The sequence below is a fragment of the Dipodomys merriami genome, unplaced genomic scaffold, assembly GCF_024711535.1.
Source record: "Dipodomys merriami isolate MVZ:Mamm:240054 unplaced genomic scaffold, mDipMer1.0.p SCAF_59, whole genome shotgun sequence".
Lineage (NCBI taxonomy): Eukaryota > Metazoa > Chordata > Mammalia > Rodentia > Heteromyidae > Dipodomys > Dipodomys merriami.
This window is the reverse complement of record NW_027206168.1, coordinates 6,159,127-6,183,390: the sequence shown is the minus strand read 5'-3', so window position 1 is coordinate 6,183,390 and position 24,264 is coordinate 6,159,127. Positions and strand designations below refer to the sequence as shown.

At 46.6% G+C, this 24,264-nt stretch overlaps 1 protein-coding gene across 1 annotated transcript in view; it reads left to right on the top strand.

Moving 5' to 3' along the window:
* The window catches only part of Slc13a5 (solute carrier family 13 member 5), a 33,444-nt gene extending 27,096 nt beyond the window's left edge, over positions 1-6,348 (top strand). The window contains exons 12-13 of the mRNA XM_070001729.1: positions 2,741-2,878; positions 4,833-6,348. Coding sequence (XP_069857830.1) covers positions 2,741-2,878; positions 4,833-4,964 — 270 coding nt within the window. The 3' untranslated portion in view covers positions 4,965-6,348. The remainder of the gene's footprint in view (positions 1-2,740; positions 2,879-4,832) is intronic.
* Positions 6,349-24,264: the final 17,916 nt, after the last annotated feature.

The window sequence follows — 24,264 nt, the reverse complement described above, 5'->3', positions numbered from 1 at the left end:
GTGTGATACCAACAAGGCAAAGAATCTTGCTTTTCACTGGGCATGGCAGTGCATGCCTGTAATACCAGCACTCTATTGCTTCAAGTAGAAGGGCAGAGCATTCAAGACTAGGACCCCAAGAAGAGGAAGGGGAGGTAGAGCTTTGGTTGGAAATGGGAAAGAATATTCTGGAAAGATGGAGCATCTCTGTGGAAGTGGTGGAAAGCTTCTGTAGCTTACAGCAGGATTGCAGTAGAGGGCCTGGTTGCCTGGTTGTTTTGCTAGAGGGGACAGATGGGGAGAGACAGCAGAGCACAGAAACAAGTCAGTTTCCATCTAGCTATTTGGGTGGCCATATGCATAAAGAGCAAATCTAGAGGCAGGCTCTGGTGATGCTCACCTATAATCTATAATCTACTCAGAAGGCTGTGATCTGAGGATCACAGTTTAGAGCCAAGCCCAGGCAGGAAAATCCATTCGATTGTTTTTCTTCAATTAACCAGCAAAACGCCAAAAGTGAAGATGTGGCTTAGGTGGCAGAGCACCAGCCTTGAATGGTAAAGCTAAGAGACTGTGTCCAGATCCTGAGTTTAAGTCCATGTATCAACAATGCACGCTCAACAAAACAGCCCTTGGGTGCTTGAGATAGGAGGATAAAGAATTCAAGACTATACAATGAGGGTGGGAATTTGGCTCAATGGTAGAGTGCTTGTCTAGTATGCATGAAGCCCAGGGTTCAATTCCTCTGTACCACAGAAACAGTAGCTGGAAGTGGTACTGTGGTTTAAATGGTAGAGTGCTAGCCTGGAGCACATAGAGGCTCAGAGACAGAGCCCAGGCCCCTAAGTTCAAGCCCCAGTACCAGAAAGAAAAGAAAAGAAAACAAGGAAGAAAAAAACTATACAGCAAGACTCAAAGGAAAAAGGGAAGAAATAAAAAAAAAAACAAGGAAAACCAGGCTTGATGTTGTAAAGATTTTTAAAAGTCACAGCTTGGAAGTATGTTGGTAAAATGAGAACATGTTTGTGCTGTTATTCCAGCTGAAACGGTAATATAAGCGGGGCGCTGGTGGCTCACGCCTGTAATCCTAGCTACTCAGGAGGCTGAGATCTGAGGATCGCGGTTCAAAGCCAGCCCGGGCAGGAAAGTCTGTGAGACACTTACCTCCAAAAAACCACGCAGAAAACCGGAAGTGACACTGTGGCTCAAGTGGTAGAACATTAGCCTTGAGCTGAAGAGCTGAGGAACAGTACCCAGGCCCAGAGTTCAAGCCCCACGACCAACACAAAAAAAAAGAAAGAAAAGAAAAAGTAATATATTCGCACTGCCTTAAAAACAAGTCTTTTGAAAAAAGCCGGAAGTGGCGCTGTGGCTCAAGTGGTAGAGCGCTAGCCTTGAGCTGAAGAGCTGAGGGACAGCGCCCAGGCCCAGAGTTCAGGCCCCATGACCGGACCCAAAAACAAAAAAAAAAACAAAAAAAAAAACAAGTCTTTTGACACAAAGAAACACAGAAACACTAATCCTCCAGACTGCTCTCCAGAGATGACCTGTTACTAATTTCTCAGGGATCTAGTACACACACATTCATACTCTCTGGTTAAAGGGATGATTCTGTGGATGCTACCAAGTTCTTCTTTATAGCTGCATAATATTCCATTTTTATAGATGCCTTTTTTGTGTGTATGCCAAAACTGGGGCACCAGGCCTGAGTGCTGTCCCTTATTAGTGCTGTACCATTTGAGCCACAGCTCGATGTATGGCTTTTTGGTGGTTAATTGGCAAGAAGAGTCTGCCTGGGCTGGTTTAGAACTGCTATCCTCAAATACCAGCCTCCTGAGGAGATAGGAATACAGGTAAGGAGGTAGAGTCGCCAGCACCCAGCCAATATACCACTGGGTCTTATTTCCTGTATTTTGCTGTTACATTGTTTTAAGTGAACATTTGCTTATGTGTTGGACCTCTTTTCCATGGAAATATGCATGCAAACGATGCATTGTGTTTTACAAATTATTTATTCATTCATCTATTCAACAAATATCTAATGAGTACCTGTTCTGTGTTCATAGAGTGCACTGAGCTTTAAATGTAGAATGGAAAAAAAGGTGAATACTGAATTTTAGATGCAAATGAACACAAATGTAAATAAAAACGTATCCACTCATACAGACGAGCATAGAGGAGAAGATAAGGGCCCACCCTCTAAGAGGCTTCCTCATTGTGATTGACAGACAGACTGAAAGACAGATTGCAAGATTCAGCGCAACTGAGCAATTTGGTATGCTGTCTGACACATAGAAAGTGCCCCCAAAATTGACTTTGAAGCTGGATGCTGGTGGCTTATGCCTGTAATCATAGTTTCTAAACAGGCTAAGATATGAGGATTATGGCTCAAAGCCAGCCCAGACAGAAAAGTCTGAGACTTTTATTGTCAACAAATCACCAAAAAGACAGAAGTAGAGCTGTGGCTCAAGTGGTAGAACACCAGTCTGGAGTGAGAAAGCCAAGGACAGAACCAGCCCTGAGTTCAAACCCCAGCACCAGCACCAAAAAGAAAAATAAAAAAAGAAGCAATACATTAAATCAATTGAGGGGGAAAGCCTCTCAGGGAAGGAAGGTTTGTGTGCAGCCTTTAGTGTGCCACAGTTAACGTCTAGAGAAGTGACAAAAGGAGAAGAGAGGCTGGGCTGGAACATAACCTGGGCCCTGGGGGAAGCCCCTTCAGAATGTGGCAGGAGCCTCTGTGTTCTGTGTCTTCCTACAGGCTCGCTCCATTGGCATCAATCCACTGCTGGTCATGCTACCCTGCACACTGAGTGCATCCTTCGCCTTCATGCTGCCTGTGGCCACCCCACCAAATGCCATCGTGTTCTCCTATGGACATATCCAGGTTTCTGACATGGTAATAGTACTGCTTTCATTCACTCCTACCAGAGCATGCAGCTCCCCAGGCAAGGGACGCCCTATGTATGAATGTGACATATGGCTTTTAGGAGGATAGTGTGTATGTGTGTGTGTGTGTGTGTGTGTGTGTGTGTGTGTGTGTGTGTGTGTGTGTGCTGGAGCTAGGGCTTAAACTCAGGACCTTGCACTATTGCTTAGATTTTTCACTAAAGGTTAGTGCTCTACCACTTGAGCCATACCTTCACTTTCAGCTTTTTGATGATTATTTAGAAGAGATAAGTCTCTCTGATTTGTCTGCCTTTGAACCATGATCCTCTGATCTCAGCCTCCAGACTAGTTAGGATTACAGGAGTGAGCCACTGGCACCTGGCTATTGCTTACCTTTATCATGCAAACTTCCCAAGGTGTTCTGGCATAGAGGTGGGTAAAAAAAATAGTCCCACCTGAAGAACCCCAGTGAGCACTTCAGTCAGGAGCAGGGGTCTTACATGGCTATTGTGGACTTGCCCATCTAGCCTGCACCCTGAGAATGGGAAGAAGGGAGATGGCTTGCAGAGGTGTCAAAGAGGTGAGTGCAATAAACCAGGCCCTAGTGGCTCTTGCCTGAAAGCCAGATACTCAGGAGACTGAGATCTGAGGATCACAGTTCAAAGCTAGCCTGGGCAATTAGGCTCATGAGACTCTTATCTCCAATTAACCACCAAAAAGCCAGAAGTAGAGCTGTGGCTCAAGTAGTAGAGCACCAGCCTTGAGTGAGAAAGCTAAGAAAGAATGTGAGGCCCTGAGTTCGAGCCTAGTACCAGCAGGCATATGTGTGTGTATGTGCGCGCGCGCGCGCGCGCGCGCACACACACACACACACACACACACACACACACACACACACACACACACACACACACACACACACACACACACACACACACACACACACACACACACACAAGAAGTAGGTGCCAGGAATGGGGGGACTGCCTGGAAGTAGAGAAGCATGGGTAGTCACTGTAATTTGCTTTATGTCTGGTTTGTTTTTTGTTGAGAGGAGGATGGATCTACTGCTCTGGGTCAGAAACAAGGCAACTCATATGAGCAAGACACCAGAAACAAAGGTCCCTACCTTGAAACAGCCAGGGGCCAGTGAGGGCAGAGCCATAATTGAGTGTCTCTGGAACTCCACGGGCATTTTCACCAGGAAGGTATATCCCAGAAACCATTTCTTGTCACCCTGATTCAGATGATTCAACAAATGATTATTGAGCATTATGGAAGAAAGAGCAGTCAACAGAAAGATGTAAAGAAGGAAGCTGGGCATTGGTGGCTCATGCCTTGTAATCCTAACTACTTAAGAGGTTAAGATCTGAGGATAAAGGTTTAAAGCTAGCCTAGGCAGGAAAGTCTGTGAGATCTGTATCTCCAATACCCAGCAAAATGCCAGAACTATAGGTGTGACTCATGTGATATAGTATCAGCCTTGAGAGAAGAAGCCTAATGAGAGGATGAGGCCAGGAGTTCAAGCCCTAGTTGCAGCGTGCATGCATGCGTGTGCACGTGCACGCACGCATGCATGCACTCACGCACACACACACACAGAAGAAGGTCACAATGAAGCAGGCATGTGGTGAGATGACTCAGTGGGCTGATCACCAGACCTGAAGTCATATCTCAGGCTCTGCTGAGGTTTCTGTAGTGGCTACTGATGGATTCCTACTGCCTCCCCAAGGCCATTGTCCAGTGCTATAATGGAAACAGCTGTTTTCTGCAGCCTTCTTCCCAGGATGCTTTGTGCACCGATGACACTTGGTGCATCATTTTCCGGGGACAAGAGTCCAGCACAGAGCTGTCAAGGTCCTCTGTCCCCCTCTCCAAGAAGACTAGCTCCTCGTGTGCCATGCCCTTGTCATGGCAACAGCTAATTTGTGGCCACCATCTCTGACCCTGTGTTTATTTTCCAGATGAAAACCGGAGTCATGATGAATATAATTGGAATCTTCTGTGTGCTTTTGTCTGTCAACACCTGGGGACGGCCCATATTTGACTTGGGTAACTTTCCTGAGTGGGCTAATTTGACATCCACTGACACTTAGAAAGAGCTGCAAGACCCCGAGGGTGGCTCCTACTCTCCTGAAAACTATGAACATTCAGCGCAGCTTGCACAGAACACTGGGGACAACCCCCATAGGATCCAATGACACCCACACCCCACCAATACCCAGCCAGTCTGGGATGTCTTTGCCTTCCGGCCTGGTTTCAAGAGATGACCAAGGGTGACTGGAGAGAAGGCTTGGAAGCAAAGGCAGCCCCCTCAAGGGCTCTGCTATCATCTCTGGGATGAGCAAGTAGTAGAAGAACCAAGATGCAGGCTCTTAAACTGTTGGCCCATGCTGAGCTCAGGCTCTTATCTGCTTAAGTCCCAGACAGTCCACAGAGATAAGAGTCCTGGGATGCGACCTGAGAAGACAGCCAGCCAGCACCTGGACCTTCTCCAGCTGTCTCAGACTTTCTCTGTCACCCTGAAGGAGCCAGGACAGAATGTCTGGTCTTGGGCAGGCTCCCCATATTGAACTGGTAGTGGGAGCCTGTCAGGGCCTCCTGCAGACTTGTGTAGCACCAGCAGCACGGCAAAGGTCGAGCGACTTGAGGATGCTATCTGCTTCCCTTCTGCAGCTCACCCTCGGCTGCCCTATCTCTGCCTTCCCTCATTCTACGCTCATTAACAATCTGGATGCTTTTCCCTACTCTCCAGTGAGCCTCTCACTTCCTAGGTGCCTTTTGTCCAGGCCAGCAGCTGTTCAAGCTCCCCGGCCCCAGGCCCTTTCCTCCCAAGGAAGTCAGTTTGGCTCTTCTAGGAGATGTGTTTCATGCCTTCCCTAAACTCAAATCACACTCCCAATGGTGGGCAGTGGCGGCTCACTTGTCTTTTGTGGCCAGGCCAGATGGCCACAAAGCGTGGCTGAGGAGTGGAGCTTTCGGTCCCTCAGCTGTCAGGCCCTTCTGTGAGTTTCCTGGGCACTGCCCCCAGAATGTCTGTGGGAATCCTCGGGACCCCTGAAGAGACCAAAACAGACAAGGAGAACAGCAAAGACTGTGTATCTGTTTCTTGGAGAGAGATGACTCCTGACCACACTGCCCAAGGCTTTGCCCTAGTGAAGTGTTCTGTCTGCCATGGAAAGGGCCACTGTGCTTGAGCTGTCTCTGCTTTTCTGCTGTGACACTGAGTGTGCGCATGTGAATATGTGTGTGCATGTGCAGGCATGCATGTTGTGTGTGGTATGCTCAGAGGTGGGGTGCCTCCTGTACCTATGAATCTGCTGGCTATTCCATCTTTGCAGTAACTCTGAAACAAGCAGTTGATATCATCCTTTGTTGTCCTTGAAGCAAAACAAAGCTCAGAGTGGCCAAGTGATGGGTCCTATGTCACACATGAAGTTAATGAGAGTCTGTGGTTTGAATAAAGCTTTTCCAACTCCACATCCATTGCTCTATCAGCTAGCCATTTGGGACCATCACCATGCAGAGTTGGTAGGGAAAGGTGGGAGGCCCACAACAAGCCCACCCCAGAAAGAACCATGAGTTCCTTCCTTGTTGTCTGCTCTGAGGTGAGTTCAGGACCATGATGAATTAGAGTTGGTCCTTTGCCCTGAGACATAATGCATTTTGGTTGGGAGAGAGTTATGGAAATTGTGACTGCAACCTAATGGTGGCTGCCTCCTCATGACCCATCTCTCTGCTCTCTACACCCCACCCCACTCCGGGAGTGAGGGCTTGGGCTGTGCCCTGTGGCTGGCCCAGAGCAGGCCACCCTAAGTGTGACTTACAAATAAATGAGTGGTCCATCAGGTCCGTGGTACTGGTTAATGGTACTGGACATGGCTGGTGAAGATTTGACTCCCAGGTGATGGAGACGGCCCATGTGTGGAGAAAGGACTTGGTGGGGTGCGTTTAGCTGTACCTGGATTGGGGACAGACAGGAAGCAGGACCAGTGGTAGGATGACCTGACCAATGGCTATCTCTAAACAGCAATCTCTTACAGTTGCTGCGGTCCCACTCGCCTGTGTGGCTGGTCCTTGGGAGGAAAGCTTTTTGGCTACAAATAAGAGAATGCTCAGGGTATAAGAGTGGCTTAAACTATAACACCAATATTTTCTTAACAGAAGTCAAAGTAGATGGCTTCCAAGGATTTGGACTCCATTATTCAACTGATGTTCAGAGGATCACATTTTCCCCCTCTTGCTGGGGCCTCAGGCTACATGCACATCTGGGTTCCTCCTAGGCAGGAAGAAAGGGGTGCAGGGGTGCAGGAAGAAAGGGGTGCAGGTTTGATGTACCATAGTGCATCCTTCCCACTCATTAGGAAAGTAAACTTTACACAGACCCTGTGGAGATGTCCCTTATTGGTTAGAACAGGCCCACCCACCCACCATCCTTTAACCAATCACTGACAAAGAGACTTAGGATACTGTTAGAGTACCATGAGACTGGTTGGGTTGACAACAGAAGATTCCATCACACAATGTGGACTCTTGACAGGAAGCATGGTGGGGACGTGGGCAGATGTGGTTGGGTAGCTACTAAACAGGGTCTTGAGTGACTCCATTTTCACCAAATCCAACAGAAACATGTGGCTAGTAAGCAAATGAAGTTCTCAAGAGCTTCAGCAGTGCCTCTCCTTCCGAAAGGCTAGCCTCCTCTGACGGGCCCCCTGGATGGGAGGCGTGAGATCATGTCTGAACTACGGTCCTTGCATGTGACATTGAGCAAGTCATCGGACTCTTGGGTCTCGGTTTTCCCCCATTAAGGGCCCCAGGAAAGCCGAAAGACCACGGATCCCCTTGCCCCTGGTGACCCTTATCTTTCCCCACCACTGTCACCCCATGTCCAACCCCATGCATTCCCAGTTCAAAACAGGTCCCCTCTCCTATCTGGGGCATGGCAAGTTGGCATCAGGCCATCTTGGGCTTTTCTTCACTGGGACTTGAACTCAGAACATCAAGCTCTTAGCTTTTTCACTCAAGGCTAGCACGCTACTACCTGAGCCACAGCTCCAGTTCCTGTCTTCAACTTTTTGGAAATAGGTTGTATCTGGGTCAGCCATTTGAACCCAAGGTTAGCTGAATGCATTATTTTGATCAGGTCGTTGCTAATATTTTTGCCCCAAGGATTCTATATATCCCAAAGGCCAAGTTCCCAGGCTCTTTACCTCTTTATTCCCAAGCTCAAAGTTCCAAAAGGCAGAGAAGATTCCCCTTCCCTGAGTGTCCTGGGCTGAGTGGCATCTGCCTGGGACAAGTTATGTCTCCCCTCCTTCCCAGGCCTCCAGCCCACAAAGGCTTCTGCTCAAGGCTCCATGCAGGACATCAGCTTGCTAGCAGACTACAATTCACGAAATGGAGAAAGATATTCCTGTTTGTGGAAATAAAGATTGATTACTGAATTGGTTACTAAAACTGCATCTGCCTGTCCCAGCCTTCAACTAAGAGTTTCTTCTTTCAGGAAGTCTCTCTTTAGTCTCACAGAATCTCCAGAACTTGACTCCCAACCTACCAGGCAAGCATTTGATCTCTTCATTTTAAAAATAAAGATTTACCTACTGCTGGCGGCTCATACCTGTAATCCTTGCTACTCAGGAGACTGAGAGCTGAAGATCGCAGTTTGAAGCCAGTCTAGGCAGAGAAGTCCACAAGACTCTTATCTCCAATTAACCAGCAAAAAGCTAGAAGCTGTGGCTCAGGTGGCAGAACACCAGCCTTGAACAGAAAAAGCCAAGTAAGAGTGTGAGCCCCTGAGTTCAAACCCCACAGAGGAAGAACAAAAAAGTTGCACCCAGATAAATCGTGTACAGCATGGGACGAGCTTTTCTATACTGTAACCAGAAGCATTTGTGTCAAGTCAAAATCTTCCCAGTTACATTTTCTGCTCATTTTGCTTGTTCCTTTCCAGGCAGGGCTCAGGTGCTCACTTTCCTATATTAGAATATCTTCTCTGATCTGCCTGCGAAATGGCCTCTTCCAAGCAGAGCCATAGGCCATCTCTTGGAGCCAGCTCTCTAGGGTAGGAAGATTCAAATTCAATGTTAGAATGTCCTATTATATACATATAAGTATAATACAGGAAATTCCAACAATATAAAAGGTACTGAGATGCATTTTTCCCATCTCAGACCTTGAATCTCTCTGGCCCTGCCCAGAAAGACAACTGCTGTCAATAGCTTCTTACCTATACCCTTTTTTTCCTCCCCAAATCGTTTTGTTATTATAAAGGTGATATACAGAGCAGTTACAGTTACATAAATCAAGAGTACATTTCTTTTTGGACAGAGTTACCCCTTCACTGACTCTCTCCCAGTTTTTCCCTCTCATCCCACCCACATGTTGTATAGTTCATTTTCAACATAGTGTCCAGTGAGTAGCACTGATGCATCTGTTCAACCTTTGTCCCTCCATTACTGTGCCTCCCCTTATACTCCTAAAGACGATAAATGAACATATAGAACAAGAAGAAATGAGAAGAAAAACAGCAAAAGAAAAAAACTTGATTTAATTTCCTTAAGTTAATTTCAATAAATATTATTTTGTATGATCAGATGTGCATAGGCATTGTACCTTTAGGTTCTTCTCCTGAGTATCTTCCTTTATTCCTTTAGTCTTACTGCATATGAATGAATGCCTAGAGACCTGTATAATTTATTATGTCCCAGCATTTCAGATTTAGTTTCTGTATATGTTCTTTTTATTTTTTTTTTGGTCAGTATTGGGGCCTGAACTCTGGGCCTGGGCACTGTCCCTCAGCTCTTCAGCTCAAGGCTAACGCTCTACCACTTGAGCCACAGCACCCCTTCCAGCTTTTTCTGCTTATGTGGTACTGAGGAATTGAACCCAGGGCCTCATGCATGCAAGGCAGGCACTCTTCCACTGAGCCACCTTCCCAGCCCCTCTGGAAATGTTCTTATATATAATCTAGGAAATATTATAAGCCGGGCACTGGTGGCTCACGCCTGTAATCCTAGCTACTCAGGAAGCTGAGATCTGAGGTCATGGTTTAAAACCAGCCCAGGCAGAAAAGTCTGTGAGACTCTTTTTTTTTTTTTTTTTTTTTTTTTTTGTCGCTGTTGGGGCTTGAATTCTGGGCCTGGTGCTATCCCTGCGCTCTTCAGCTCAAGGCGAGTGCTCTACCACTTGAGCCACTTCCAGTTTTCTGGTGGTTAATTGGAGATGAGTCTCACGGACTTTTCTGCACGGGCAGGTTTTGAACCGTGATCCTCAGATCTCAGCCTTCTCAGTAGCTAGGATTACAGGCGTGAACCACCGGCGCCCTCCATGAGACTATTATTTCCAATAAACCACCAGAAAACTGGAAGTGGCATTGTGTCTCAAGTGGTAGAATGCTAGCTTTGAGCTGAAGAGCTAAGGGACAGTGCCCAAGGCCAGAATTCAAGCCCTATGACCACCCCCCCCCAAAAAAAGACTACATATATACAAGATTATATAATATATATCTAGACCCTTTATTAAACATGGAAACGTGTATATTCTGCCCTTGTACTGCTCTCCCTAATACTTTAACCAGGAGCTAGTGGCTCATGCCTGTAATTCTAGCTACACAGGAAGCTGGAGGATCATGTTTTAAGACCAGTCTGGACAGAAAAGATATTCCATCTCCAGTAAAGTTCCAAAATGCCTGGCTGGAGGCATGGGTCCTTGGTAATAGAGTACCATCCATGAGCAAAAAAATACCCCAGCAAGAAAGCAAGGTTCTGAGTTCAAGTCATAGTTCAGGAAAAAAGAAAAATTAGACAACATTCTCATTCAAAACATATCAAGTTTGGTTTGTGTTTTTCTTTTCAACAGCTAAGTTTATTTTTAAATTAAGATGAAATCAAATGTAGTATGTCATCCCATAATTCTGAGAAAAACATATATCATGTAAGCAGCATATCAAATGTAAGCAGCAAATCAAAATCCCTTCTCCCGGTGTTCTCTCGACCCCTTCCAGCAATCAGTTCCTTCTGCAGGCAAGCAGGTCTGATTTCAGTTAGTGTAGAAATCAGATCACACAACACATACTCATGACTTAATTTATTTGCTTCAGAAACCACTTTTGAGATTCATTATTTTTGCTGTGTGTATCTGTTTCTTGTTGCCTTAAATAGTGTACCATTGTACAAATATAACTCAATTTGTCTATTCACTTGTTGGTGAACATTTGAGCTGGTCAGTTTGAATTATGAATTGAAGTATGAATTAAAGCTATTTTAAAGGTCTCTTTTGTAGGCACGTGTTTCCATTTTTCTTGGATAAATGCCTGAGTGGGGCTCGGGTTTGCTTTTTTTTTCTTTTGTTTTTTTTTTAAAGAAAAAACTGCTGGTATTTCATTTTCAGTATATACTACAAAACAAACAAGGCTCAAACTCACAGACATTTAGATTGCTTCTAGGTTGCTACTATGGTCAAATTCAAGTCTGTGCATTTGTGTCCTGCACACAGCAAGGGATGTATGTGTTGTGCTAGAACAGATATTGCCAAATAGCTTTTCAAGAGGCTATGCCAATGTATATTCTCAAAAGGTGTGCAAGGCCACTTTTTACATCTGACTTGTGTGTGTAAATAAATATATGTGTACCAGTGCTTGAACTGGGGACTTCACACTCTCAACTTGCCTTTTTCATTCAAGGCTGGCACTCTATCACTTGAGCCATACTTCTACTTCCCACTTTTTGCTGATTAACTGAAGGTAAGAGCTTCAGAGACTTTCCTGCCTGTGCTGGTTTTGAATGTTAATCCTCAGATCTCTGCCTTCTGAGGAGCTAGGATACCAGGTGTGAGCCACCAGCACCTAGCTTCATCTGACTTTTGAGAAGGTTATCTCCATGGTTTCACATTTCTTTTGCGTTGTTTGTGTATTTATTGATAGTATTGGGGCTCCATGAATATGAGACATGCACTGTACCATCCATCTGACTTGTTTTATTTATTTCCAGTCCTGGGGCTTGAACTCAGGGCCTAGGCATTGTTCTGGAGCTTCTTTCGCTCAAGGATAGCACTCTACCACTTGAGCCACAGCACCATTTCTGGCTTTTATGTGGTGCTGAGGAATCAAACCAGGGCTTCATGCATGCTAGGCAAGCACTCTACTACTAAAGCTACATTCCCAGGCATCTGTTATTTCTTTTAATTGAGAGGAATGTTAAACATTTTTTTCACATGTTCATAATCCATTGGTGTATTTTTTTCTGTGACCATCCCTTTTGCCTGTTTTCCCAAGAGTTAACTCATCTTCATTTGTAAGAACTCTTTACATACTAAAGAAATTAGGCCTTTGTCATAAAGGCTTTTATATATCAGTTCTGCTGAGGATACTATCCTCTTCTTTATTTTTCTCCCAAGCTACTCTTACATATTTTTCCATAAGAATTTCTGAATCAGCTTTTCCAGTTCCAAAATCTCTGGCTTTCTGGATGGCGATGGCCTCCGTGGTTTTCTGTCCCATCCCCTTGTCCCTCACTCCCTCCAGGGTTTCCTCACTGATATTTTGAACCTAAGAATTCTTTGTTGTAAGGGTCTGTTCTGAGCGCTGTAGGATACTCAACAGCATCCTGGCTTCTATTCACTCCTTGCCAGCTGCAGCCCTTTCTCCCTCTCCAGTATTTTCTAGACATCACCAGATGTCTCCTGGAGGGCAAAATTGTCCATGATGGAGAGTCACTGACTCGCTCTGATCTAGCTGCACTGGCCTTTTCCCTGCCTAGAATACAGAACCTTCTGTCCTTTACTTCCTAGCCTCAGCTTTTAGCTTGGATACTCTTTTTGTGTGTGTGTGTGGGAGGGGGTCCGGTCGTGGGGCCTGAACTCTGGGCCTGGGCACTGTCCCTCAGCTCTTCAGCTCAAGGCTAGCACTCTACCACTTGAGCCACAGCACCACTTCCAGCTTTTTTCTTATGTGGTGCTAAGGAATTGATCCCAGGGCCTCGAGCATGCAAGGCAAGTGCTCTACCACTGAGCCACCTTCCCAGCCCCTTAGCTTGGATACTCTTAGGTTGTATTAAATTACAGCATCTTCACCTGCCTCCTGCTTTCCATACTACCCTTTGCTTTCCTCTACTAGACTTTTCATCTTCTAACATACTATGGTTGCTAGGAACCAGTGGCTCACACCTGTAATCCTAACTACTCAGGAAACTCAGATAAGAGGATCACAGTTTTAAATCCAAAAGTCTGTGGCTCTTCAATTAAACAGCAAAAAGCCAGAAGAGGAACTATGGCTAAGCTATGGCTAAGTGGTAGAGCACTAGCTCTGAGTAAAAACCTAAAGGATAGTGAGTAGGCCCTGAGTTCAAGTCCCAGTACCAACACACACGCACACACATACACACACAAATATTGTGACAATTACTACCTTCCTTCTGTATTTTGTTTCTCCACCTCTAAGAATATAGTCCTATAGGTATTCACCTGTGGATCCCTCATGTTTAGAACATAGCCGATACCCAAGAGCTACACAATAAACATTGGATGAATGAATGTGTCAGTTTGGCTGGGAATGTGGCTTTAGTAGTAGAGTGCTTGCCTAGCATGCATGAAGCCCTGGTTTGATTCCACAGCACTACATAAAGGCCAGAAATGGTGCTGTGGCTCAAGTGGTAGAGTGCTATCCTTGAGCCATAGCTCCACTTCTGGCTTTTGGTAGTTAATTGGAGATGAGTCTCATAAACTTTTCTGCTCAGGCTGGCTTTGAACCACAATCTTCTGATCTCAGCTTTCTGAGTAGCTAGGATGACAGGCATGAGCCACTGGCACCTGGTTGGCAATTTTCCTTATACTACATATTTTCTTTCATCTCCTCCCATAATGCTTTGTAAAACTTAGGACTTTGTGAATGCTTGGCGAACACTGTACAAGGGAATTCCATCCCTGGCCCTATAATATTTTGAAATTTCTAACAAATAAGAAATTTGACATATTTTAAGAGTAAGCAGCAGCCTAGCCTGATTTTCTCTATTCGTCGCTTTGAGGTGCTAAACTGCCTGACTCACAGGGCTAGGGATGGGCTGTGTCCTGAGGTCAGGCCTCTGTGACTCTCCTGACAAGGTGGCCCTCAGTGTCTGAGGACCCTGTGGCCCCTCCTCCCTGTCACGTGGCTCACAGCTTTTCTCAGCTGATAGGACATCAAGGTCCCCATCTCTCCTCCTTCCTCTGGGAGCTCTAGGCAAAGACTTAGTTCAGGATAATCCCTCTGAGGCCTCCCCAGAGACCCAAGTGTGCACCCCCCTACCTCTGGGAGGGAGTGTCTTGCTATTTATACCTTGGGTCTTTCTTCTAACAAAGGTGCTCAGCCTAGAGGTCACTGGTACCTGTAATCCTCGCTACTCAATAGGCTGAGATGTGAGAATCTCAGTTCAAAGTCAGTGTCCAGGCAGCAAGGCTGTGAGATTCTTATCTCTAATTAACTTCCCACACAATAAGCCAGCAGGGGGGCTAAGGCACTAGCCTTGAGCAAAAAAAAAGCTCAGGGATAGTGCCCAGGCCCTGAGTTCTAGCCCTAGGAGCAGCACTAAAAAATAAAAGAAAAAGAAAAAAAATTTTTTTTCTTTTTTGCTGAGTCCTGTGAATTAACTAAAAGTCCCCCAACTTTGTATCTAGGCCTTTGGACTGAGCTACTCTCTGCTGTGGTCCCTTTGCAATCACCTTGGGCTCCTAGAAAGAGAAGATTTAGTGATGGTCATGTTATGTGGAAGGCAAACTGCCACTCACACAAACAATGTCTCATTCTGATTATCTTAAACATCCCCAAACTCAGGATACCACCTTGTTCCTGTTCTGGTCCAGTAACAAAGTGACAAACAACTTCAGCACTCTTCCAAGGACAGAGACTGAGCTGATGATCAACCAGGCTACACAGTTTTTACTCTGCATACCTTGCTCACCCCTTACCCCCAATTCTCCCTAGTTAACATGAAGTCAATGTCTATACCTAGGAAGATCTACTAAAATGTTGTCTTCCCATGGCTTCCATGTAAAAAAAGGTCTCTCTCTCTCTCTACCCCTCACCATGTCTCTTTACTTGCTTATGGGGACAAGTGGCCAGATTAACTTGGGACTCCTGGACTTTAGGACTGGGGGGGAACCCCCCCCCCCGAAAAACCAGTTTCATAACCTGATGCCAGCCAGGGGCAGGAGTGAGACATTTTACAATCATTAAGTGCCAAAATGATTAAAGCAAGGTCATGTTTGTAGGGTGAGAGCAGGCCATTGGCCACTGGTGTGCAAATGCTGTGTCTTGTCCCGCCTGCCCCACCCTCAGCAGTCCTGCTCAAGGCCCAGGGACTTGGCAGGTGGCTGGGGATGTTTTGCTGGCTTGGCAGGCTGGGCTTGTAGCCTGCAGGGTGGCTGGGAGCAGGCTCCTGCCCACTGTTGGGCTGTGGCAGTGTCCTGCGGTTCACCACTTCATATTTATAGTTACAATGCCTCTCAGTGTACTGTCCCTGCGGTGGGAGTCCAGCTCTCTGGAAACCACCACTGTGCCTTGTTGGGGGCCTGCCCGAATGAGGGGCAGTGAAGGAAGGTTCAGAAGTTTCACTAGATGATGGGGTTTGCCCTGGTCTCTTCCTAGAACCTCCCTGAGGCTGGAGGGAGCCATGAGCACACTGAGGGTCTATGGTTCCCTTCCCAAAGCTGGTATTCTGCTAGAAGCATGACCCTGAATTTGAGGGGGTGCGTGGAGATGGGGGTGAGTCCTGAGACTAGAGAGGGACAGGAATGATGACAAAGGCCTCTGGGCTCTCATGGTGTCATGACCAATGCCATTTCTGATTCACTGGCTCCTTTTCTGCACATGGAGGGGAGGGGATGGTGCTGAGTTCTCATTTGATTGCTTACAGAAACAGGTAAGGTCATGAGGCCCTTGTGCTTTGATGAATGCTGGTAAAAATCAGGAACTACCAACGTGATTGAGGTCTAAAGCTGTTGTTTCCACATCTGGACTTCTTTTCTGCCGCTGGGTTTCACAAAGAGCTGCCCTGTCTGAATGGCCAGCTCTGGGTCTCTTCTTCCTCAATGGGACTCGGACCATGTCTCAGTAGGTAAAACTCTCTTTAACTAAGGAGGAGTCTGAGGTTCCAGGATTCGGGGTATAGATGAGTCCTCTACGTGCTAACAACAAATCCTCTAATTTCTGGTGAAGCTAGAACCAGGACAGTAACCCTGGTCCCAAAGACCCATGCCCTCCGTGTATTCTGTTGAGAGCAGAGGGGAGTCTGGCAAGACAGACAAGGTAAGAGACCCAACTGTTGAGGCTCTGCACCGCCCCCCACGGTCTGGAGCAGTCCCACCTGCAGGCCCCTCTGCATCAAATCACCATGGCCCAGAACACACAGGCCCCTGATGTCACACAGTGGCCCATTGTCCCTGGAAGATTCACATGTGAACAGTAGGCTGATGGGGCCCCAGAGATGTACACTGAACCAGACACCAGCCAGGGGCTAAAGGACATAGGGAGAACATGGAGTAGGCTGTGTAGAGCCTCTGATTGAGTCTGGTGATGGTCCACAGGCTGATCTTGAGGGTTGTGTTGCTTGCTCCTAAACCCCTGCACAACTCATCCCAGGAGATGGCCTCCTTTGGGACTCCTCCTGCCTAGCAGGAGCTCTGCTTATCTTTTTCTTCAATATATTTTTACTGTTTTACTTCTCCTTCTGTGTCCATGGACTTATCCTTTGAGACTATGGAGACGAAGGACCTGATCAAGGTGTTTCAGTAGTGTTTTGGTATCACTATGTTGCCTGCTCTGGGCAGAGGTGTCCTGCTGGCTTCACAGACCTGGGAGCAGCAGGCCCTACTTCTTCCTGTGTTCTGACTGTGAGCCCACCCTTTCCGAATCAGTGAGGGACAGATCCTATCACAGACTGATGCTCTGGCAGCCCCCTCTAGCAGCTCTCCTCAGGGCCAACCTGGCCCTGACCTGCTCTTCCCCTGCTCTTGGGCCAGGGAGGGAAGGAGGAAGGGGAAACATCTGGGGTCAGGCTTGAGACAGGCTCTTTGGATGTCTGGAAACGTATACCCAGCAATCTAAGGAAACCCCAGAGGGCAAATAGGTGGAGAAGGGAGGGCAGGTAAGGCCTTGATTGCTGGGTGGGGTGCCAAAAAGGTCTGTGGGAGGGCAGGACCCACCTTGAGGAGGTGAGGTTGTCCAACTTCCACATAAAAATGGAGCAGAATGTGGTATAAATAGATCCCCAATTGGGTGTGTTTCTTTTTTAAATGATTTTATTTTAGAGATTTATTTCAGTGCTCCTTTTTGAAGCAAATAGCCACAGACTGCCAGGCCCTGGCGGTTTTAGCCCAGGAACACAGGCAGCTGGTTGTTTCAGGCCACGGTGCACCTGATCCGGTTCTGAAGTAGTGTGAGTGTATGTGTGTGTGTGTGTGTGTGTATGTGTGTGTGTGTAGGCACACACACACATGCGACACACATGTACCAATATAGGAATATTTATGCGTGTTTTTGAAAGCGGATGTATGCAAGTGTGTGTGTGTGTGTTTGTGAGAGCCTAAGTGTGAGTATTTGCAACTGCAAAGAGCAGTATAGTTCTGCTTTTACTGAGTGTCTGCAGAGACTGGGGCCACAGAGAAGAAATCAGGCTCTGTCTTGCCCATATGACATAACTCAGTTAGTGATCACCGTAGGTAGAAGTTGTTCAGGAGTGGCTGAGTTAACTCAGTTTGTGTGAGCCATAATAGGCTCTAAGCAGAGTTTTGAAGACAGTGTTTCAAACTTTCTTTTTTTTTTAATATGTCCCACATGTGTTGCATTGGCCTAGTAACAAACAGGCAGGATGCTCTCAGCCTTGAGCAGCCTAGTCCCAGATGGTGGTGCAGATGGCGACAAAGTCCTAAGGGTAATAGGTATATGGGCCAGGGGCCAGTGGCTCATACCTGCAATCCTAGTTATTCAGAGGCTGAGATCTGAGGATCAAGGTTCAAAGCCAGCCCAGGCAGAAAAGCCTGTGAACCTTTTATCGCTATTTCACTACCAAAAAGTCAAAAGCGGGGGTTATGGTTCAAGTGGTTGCACGGCAAGTCTTGAGCAAGAAAGCTCAGGGATAGCACCAAGCCTCAAGTGGAACCTGCTATGGTCCTGATCACCCCTATGGGAGGGCGATGTGAGGAGTAGAGGGGAAGGTGTGGGGGAGTCCTTTGGCCAGAGCCAGGGCCTGCAGCTTGTGGGACAGTGGGAGCTATCCTCCCTCTCACACAGGGGTGCTGGGCTGGGTGTGGGAAGGCCCTCCTGTCTCCAAGGGTGGGGCTCCGTTCCACCCTTGCTCTGCTTGATGTGCTCTCATTGGACCAGGAGGCAGTGTTCTCTGGTGGATCTGTAAGATGCAACTTAATTTTTTTTTGTTTCTGGGGTTTCTTTGTTTTGTTTTGGTCAGTTGTGGGCCTGGGCCCTGAGCTCCTCTGCTCAAGGTTGGCGCTCTACCACTTTGAGTCACAGCTCCATGTCTGGTTTTCTTGGTGGTTAATTAGAGATTAAGGTCTCATGGACTTTCCTGCCCAGGCTGGCTTCCATCTGTGATCCTCAGATCCCAGCCTCCTGAGATTATGGGTGTGAGCCACCGGTGCCTGGCTTAAAAGATGTTTTTGGTGGGACTGGTGAATTCACTCAGGTCCCCCAGCGGTCCATCAGTACCTTTGGATCTGAACTAGTCTCTACTATGGTCCTTTCATAGCCATCTTGTTTCCAGAAGAGAAGATTCAGAGATAATCATCTTGTGTAGAAGGCACACTGCCCCTCAAACAAGCAGTATCTCCTTATCTTATTGAAGCAAACATTCAAAAATTTGAGACTACCTTGTTCAAGGAAAAGAGTGATAGCAATTCTCTAGAACTCCTCTAAGGACCAAGACTGAGCTAAGGGTCAACCAGGCCATACCTGGGACCTGGGACGTGTGAACTTTCTCTCCATCTGCTCCCGATTTTCTCTGCTTAACCTGACACCAATGTTGTACCTTAGAAGATGACTGAAGGTGTACTGGAGTACTGTCTTCCTAACAAATGTCTTTCCTCTGTCTTTTAACATGTCTGTATTTGGCATATGGCGGGACAAGTGGCTGAATTCCTGAATTTAGGGTCTAAAAACCCTAATCTATTGGGAGAGGAGCCCTTAATTGTTTCTGGCATGACCAGTCACAGGCACTGTCCACATAAGCTGACTCCTTTGACTTTCCTTTCTCTTTTCTCTCTCTCTCTCTCTCTCTCTCTCTCTCTCTCTCTCTCTCTCTCTCTCTCTCTCTCTCTCTCTCTCTCTCTCTCTCTCTGTCTCCTCCCCTCTCTTTCTTTCTCTTTCTCTCTCTTCTGTTTGCTTTTTGCTCTTTCACGCCCTTCCTCTCCCTTCTTCCCTCTCTCTTCCCCTTTCTTCCCTCCATCTCTTCCTTAATCCCTCTTTTGCTTCCTTCTTTCCTTTCTCCCTTTCTTTTGTTCTTTCTTACTCTTTCCCTCCCTCTCCCTCCTCCCTCCCTCCCTCCCTCCCTCCCTCCCTTCCTTCCTTCCTTCCTTCCTTCCTTCCTTCCTTCCTTCCTTCCTTCCTTCCTTCCTTCCTTCCTCTTTCTCTCCCTCCTTCCTACCCTCCCTACCTGTCTCTTCTGTTGCTGTTGTTCTGGACTAAGCCCCTTTATCTAATGCCGTTCTTTTTGTAACAACTGTGTCAAGCATCCTGGGCTTGGCCCATCCACCCCCCCAGAACCCAGGTCAGGGCTAAGGGGAGAACAGCATTCTTAAGTCTTTCAGAGGCTCTGAGAAGGGCCTGACCTAGGCCAGCTCTCAGGCTAGTGTTCATCTTGGTCCTCTAGGGCCAGCTCAGACCCCAGGCTCACACTTTAGCATCCTTGATGTTCTCTACCATCAGGCCCACACCTTAACATCCCGCTGCTTCCAGGTCATCAGTGGTTGACTCAGAAACCTGGTGCTGACTTGGCCTTCCTGCAAGTTGCCCTGGGAGGGACTCTGACAAGATGAGCCTTGTGAAAGGCCTGTTACCTGCCAGTGGTTGGCATCCAAAATAGAATCTTCAAGAGAAGCAAACCCTTTAATTCAGTGTGCCCCAACAGTGGGTCGGTGTGCGGATAACTATGATCTAACTGGTCTTGAGCTATAATTATGGAGTCAGAATAAAAAATTACAGGCATTATGTGGGCTTGTTTTAAATATAACGTAATCCATACCGTCCTCTCTCTTATTTGCTAGATTTGAGGTGAACGTCTTTGGCTGTTGGCACAGGTTTTGCCTGACGTGTAGCAGATAAAAATGGCCCTTTCCCAGTGAAGAGGACTTGGTGGGAGGCCTCCCCAACCCCTGGTGTTCCCGGCTGCCCCCGACCTGCAAAGGCATTGGTGCCAGTCCTTTCAATCAGTGCCATTAGCTGTGAGTGTGTTACGGCTCCCCTACTATCAAATGTCTCCCTGTCAAATGTCTTCTATAAGGCAGCTTCTCAAAAAAAAAATACTTCTAGCTTTTTGCTGGTTAATTGGAGAACACAGTCTCATATACTTTTCTGTCCTGGCTGGCTTCAAACCAGGATCTTCAGATCTCAGCCTTCTGAGTGGTTAGGATTACCAGCACCCATATGACCTTGATGTTTATGGTACCTCTCTTGTCTACAGGGTAACCCCAAATGTCAACTTCCTCAGTGACTTACAGGAGCTATAGAGGAGAGGTGGTGAATGGCCCCAGAGTGAGAGGGTACATCCAGTGTCCTTTGCTCCCTGGTCCAGAGAGCATGCTAAACCTCCCAATGTAGCAGGAGACTCCATGAAATCAGTGTGAAAAAACACAATGTACAGTGGCCCACATAGACCTTCCTTCCTTCCTTCCTTCCTTCCTTCCTTCCTTCCTTCCTTCCTTCCTTCCTTCCTTCTTTCTTTCTTTCTTTCTTTCTTTCTTTCTTTCTTTCTTTCTTTCTTTCTTTCTTTCTTTCTTTCTTTCATTCTTTCTTTCTTGTCATGTGGCTTGAACTCTGGGCCTGGGCACTTCCCTGAGCTCTCCACCATTGTTCCACTTAAGCCACAGCACCACTTCTGTTTTTCTGGTGGTTGATTGGAGATAAGAGTCTCATGGACTTTCCTGCATAGACTGGCTTTAAACCGTGACCCTTGGATCTCAGCCTCCTGAGTAGCTAGGATTACAGGTGTGAGCCACTGGCCCCTGGCCAGGTCCTTTTTCTTCTCCAAACCTTCACTGATCATTACTTAAAGGAGGGAGTAGACATAATGATTTTCAAATGAGACATGTTTTTAAAATGGTATTTCTTGGTGGAGTTGATATGTGGTGAGACAGGCATGTGTTAGTCTAACCTAGCAAACTAGAAATGCATATCCTGATCTTTAAAGGTATTTGTCTCATGAGTAAGATGCTAAGCTAAGAGAAAAATCAAAACATTCCCCCTGTGCTGTATTTTTTTCTGGTGGCAATGCTAGGGCTTGAACTAAGGGCTTGGGTGCCATCCCTTTGCTTTTTTGTTCAAGACTTGGCACTCTACCACTTGAGACACAGCTCCACTTCTGGCTTTTTGGCAGTTTATTAAAGATAAGAGTTTGATGGGCTTTCCTTCCAGAGCTAGCTTCAAATGGTGACCCTCAGATCTCAGCCTCCTGGCCAGATAGGATTATAAGCATGCAATGTGTAAAAATATGTTTTAAGGTGTAAAGATGTTCAGCTTAGTGTTTTATATTCCTCAGCATATAAATGCCCAGCATTTGGAGAACAGGATGTAATTAAGATATACCCTTTCCAAAGACTTTTTTTTTTGTCAGTCATGGGGCTTGAACTCTGGGCCTGGGCACTGTCCCTTACCTCTTCAGCTCAAGGCGAGTGCTCTACCACTTGAGCCACAGTGCCACTTCTGGTTTTCTAGTGGTTTTATTGGAGATAAGAGTCTCACGGACTTTCCTGCCTGGGCTGGCTTTGAACCGTGATCCTCAGATCTCATCCTCCTGAGTAGCTAGGATTACAGTCATGAGCCACTGGCGCCCAGCTTCTAGAGACTCTTATACAGTCATTAAAAATATTATTGAAGAATACTGTGCTATACAGAAATGTCTGTAATCTAAACAAAGAGGCTACATAATAGGATATGCTAAATGATACCAGAAATAATAAAAAAAAGCAGACGAGTCTAGAAAAGATGAGATGGAAATGTAATAGCTGTGCCCTTTGATGACAAGATAGGGATTAATATCTTCTTCTTGATAGCTTTTTTTACTTTTTCTTTTTTGTCGGTTATGGAGCTTGAACTCTGGGCCTGAGCACTGTCCCTGAGCTCTTCAGTTCAAGGTGAGTGCTCTACCACTTGAGCCACAGCGCTACTTCTGGTTTTCTAGAGGTTTATTGGAGATAAGAGTTTCAGCCTTTCCTGTCCAGGCTGGCTTTGAACCATGATCCTTAGATCTCAGCCTCCTGAGTAGTTAGGATTATAGGCATGAGCCACTGGCACTCGGCTTCTTGATAGTTTTTTTAAAAATATTTTCTAAACACCTTAAAAATGGACACATATGGGCTGGGAAGGTGGCTCAGTGGTAGAGCGCTTGCCTTACATGCCTGAGACCCTGGGTTCGATTCCTCAGCACCACATAAGCAAACAGAAAAAAGCCGGAAGTGGCGTTGTGGCTCAAGTGGTAGAGTGCTAGCCTTGAGCTGAAGAGCTGAGGGACAGCGCCCAGGCCCAGACTTCAGGCCCCACGACCGGACCCCCCCCCCCCCCAAGAAAAGGACACATATTACATGCATAAATTTCTTTGAAGCTGAATGTCAAAGTTAAATAAAAGCCAGGTACCAGTGGCTCACGACTATAATCCTAGCTACTCAGGAGACTGAGATCTGAGGATCGAGGTTCAAAGCCAGCCCGAACAGGAAAGTCTGTGAGAGTCTCATATCCAATTAATCACCAGAAATTTGGAAGTAGCGCTGTGGCTCTAACTACAAACCTAAAAGTGGCTCTGGGGCCACTCAGAGTCTGAGACCTGAACTGTTCAGACCTGTCAACCTCACAGTGCCAGCAGTATAGGGATAGCTCTGGAGCCACAGACTGTCTATCTGGGGCCAAGTGACTTTTATTTTATTTCTCTTGTCTTTTCTTTGTATTTCCTTCCTTCTCCCTTTCTTCCTTTCCTTCTCTTTCTTTCCTTTCTTTTCCTCCCTTTCTTTTTTCCTTCTTTCTTCCCATCCCTTTCCCTCCCTCTATCTCTTCCTGCCTCTCTCTCTCCCTCTCTGTCTCTCTCTCTCTCTTTCTTTTTTTCTTTCTTTCATCAGTATTGGGGCTTGAACTCAGAGTCTGGGCACTGTTTTCCAGCTTTTTCATTCAAGACTGGTGCTCTACTACTTGACCCATACCTCCACTTCTGCCTTTTTGGTAGTTAATTGGAGAAAAGAGTCTCTTGGATTTGCATGCCTAGGCTGGCTTCAAACCTCAGGCCTTGGATCTCAGACTGCTAAGTAGCTAGGATTATAAGAGTGAGCCACCAGTGCCCAGCCCAAGTAAGTTTTCTGCTTGACAGATGAATTCTTTCTGCCACCTCAGGTAAGGGGTTCAACGAGTGGCAGACAGACAGAGCCACTTTCATCTCTGGGTGCCCCCACATTTCCAGCTGCCCAGGTATGTACCCTTTATCTACCCTGAGGTGTCACTGAGGTGCAGCCTTGTTCCTCCCAGCTATTTCTTAGATCTCAGAACCACTGGATCTAGGACTGGGATCAGAATCTAGAGGCCTAAGACCTATTCCCAGGGCCTAACCTGGAGCTTGTCAAGTCTTGGCCAGGACCTCCACAAACTGGCCACATAGTTGAGTAGTTAGGATTCAAACAAAGAATTGAGAGACAAAGAGAGAGAAAGGCTTAAAAGAACACAAGAGCCAGGCACTGGTGGCTCACGCCTGTAATCCTAGCTACTCAGGAAACTGAGTTCTGAAGATCACAATTCAAAGCCAGCCCAGGCAGAAAAGTCCATGAGACTCTTATCTCCAATTAACCAGCAAAAAGTCAAAAGTGGAGGTATGGCCTGAGTGGTAGAATACCAGCCTTGAGTGGAAAAAGATAAGGGAGAGCACTCTGACCCTGAGTTCAAGCCCCAGTACTGGTATGCGCGCACACACATGTGCATATGCGTGCACACGCACACACACACACACACACACACACACACACACACACAGTGGGAGACAGAGAGAAAGAATGCACATTAGTAAGCACAAGAATGGCAGTCAGAGGCATTCAGTCAGAAATATGGAGAGATGGAAGTGGCACTGTGGCTCAAGTGGTAAAGCGCTAGCCTTGAGCTCAAGAGCTGAGGGATAGTGCCCAGGCCCAGAGTTCAAGCCCCATGACCCACAAAAGAAAGAAAGAAAG